Here is a 1069-nt window from a genome sequence, read left to right as displayed (position 1 = left end):
AAAAACAAATTTTGCGGAAATTTTGACGAAAAATTTTCGAATTTTCGAATTTTCGAATTTTGCGAAATTGCCCTGCATCGCACAAAAAAAGCTCATTTCAACGCCAGAGGGGAAAACATCAAAATATCGGGAAAAAATACAAAAACGCTGTAAAGAATATTCCAAAACCTCCACCACTAATACACGTTATAAAAATGTGAAATTGTAGTTCAATTTAACATTTTCCCACATACTATTCTTACAAAATTTAAAAATATTTCACTTAGCCTCCCCATCCGTTATTACCGTTAACCATCTCTTATGCTCAGTCCGTTGAAGCACCGATGAAACTACGTCGGGGTGAGTCTGGGCTATCGATGTTGGTTGGTATGATGCCTTCCTCAATGTGAAGGAGTTTTTAATATTATCAATGCGGACCGATGAGCATGATTTGAGTATGTCCTTCGACACAGCTAGTTCTGATATCACCGCTTTACCCCAAGTAGCTATTTGCAACGCCGATTCCTCCTCTCGACATTCGATTTCAAGAACCTGTAATATTTCCTAGCGGAGCGAAGCAACAACATCATCATCATTTTTCCGTACCTTTTCCTGGCAAGCACATTGCATAACTAGAGTGCCCATAGCAGTGTATTGAGGTGGAGCCATAACATGGCTACATGAGTACTGGTTCATGCCCTGTCCAGGAGCTAATGCCTCCAGCTCGATACCGGCTCCAACGATGGAAGCCCGACCGAGCTGCATTGGAGTAAGAGAACCCTTCACAGTGACCCTCTCACAGGAGCGGCAGACCTTCTCTTGAACAACAACCTGAAGGCTTCCAAACTAATGATCCGATATGGGCGATGTTGTACTGGGGAAATAATTCCGAAAACGGATTTCTTCGCGCACTGAGCGATTATGCGGAAAAACCTCTTACAGTAGCATCAGCCTTCCCGCAGAATGGTCCACGACTGACCTCCACGGCGGCCGTAGCAGAACCACAAACCATCTCAACCTAAACAACAACAAAATGCATAAAAACACCTCCACCGAAGATCGAACCCGGGACCTCCCGCATGGTAAACAA

General features: G+C 43.9%; 2 protein-coding genes across 2 annotated transcripts; both read right to left on the bottom strand.

Moving 5' to 3' along the window:
• Nucleotides 1-333: 333 nt before the first annotated feature.
• Nucleotides 334-531, bottom strand: Pmar_PMAR005044 (hypothetical protein; the record flags this gene model as incomplete). The annotated part of the gene is made up of 1 exon (XM_002775719.1): nucleotides 334-531. A coding segment is annotated over one exon (198 nt), but the record flags the coding sequence as incomplete, so codon positions are not given.
• Nucleotides 532-585: 54 nt separating this feature from the next.
• Pmar_PMAR005043 (hypothetical protein) lies at nucleotides 586-810 on the bottom strand (the record flags this gene model as incomplete). Its single annotated transcript, XM_002775718.1, has 1 exon — nucleotides 586-810. A coding segment is annotated over one exon (225 nt), but the record flags the coding sequence as incomplete, so codon positions are not given.
• Nucleotides 811-1069: the final 259 nt, after the last annotated feature.

The sequence above is a fragment of the Perkinsus marinus genome, assembly GCF_000006405.1.
Source record: "Perkinsus marinus ATCC 50983 genomic scaffold scf_1104296955616, whole genome shotgun sequence".
NCBI classification, from domain to species: Eukaryota; Perkinsozoa; order Perkinsida; family Perkinsidae; genus Perkinsus; species Perkinsus marinus.
Note: the sequence above shows the minus strand (reverse complement) of the source record. Positions and strands in the feature narration are given on the sequence as shown.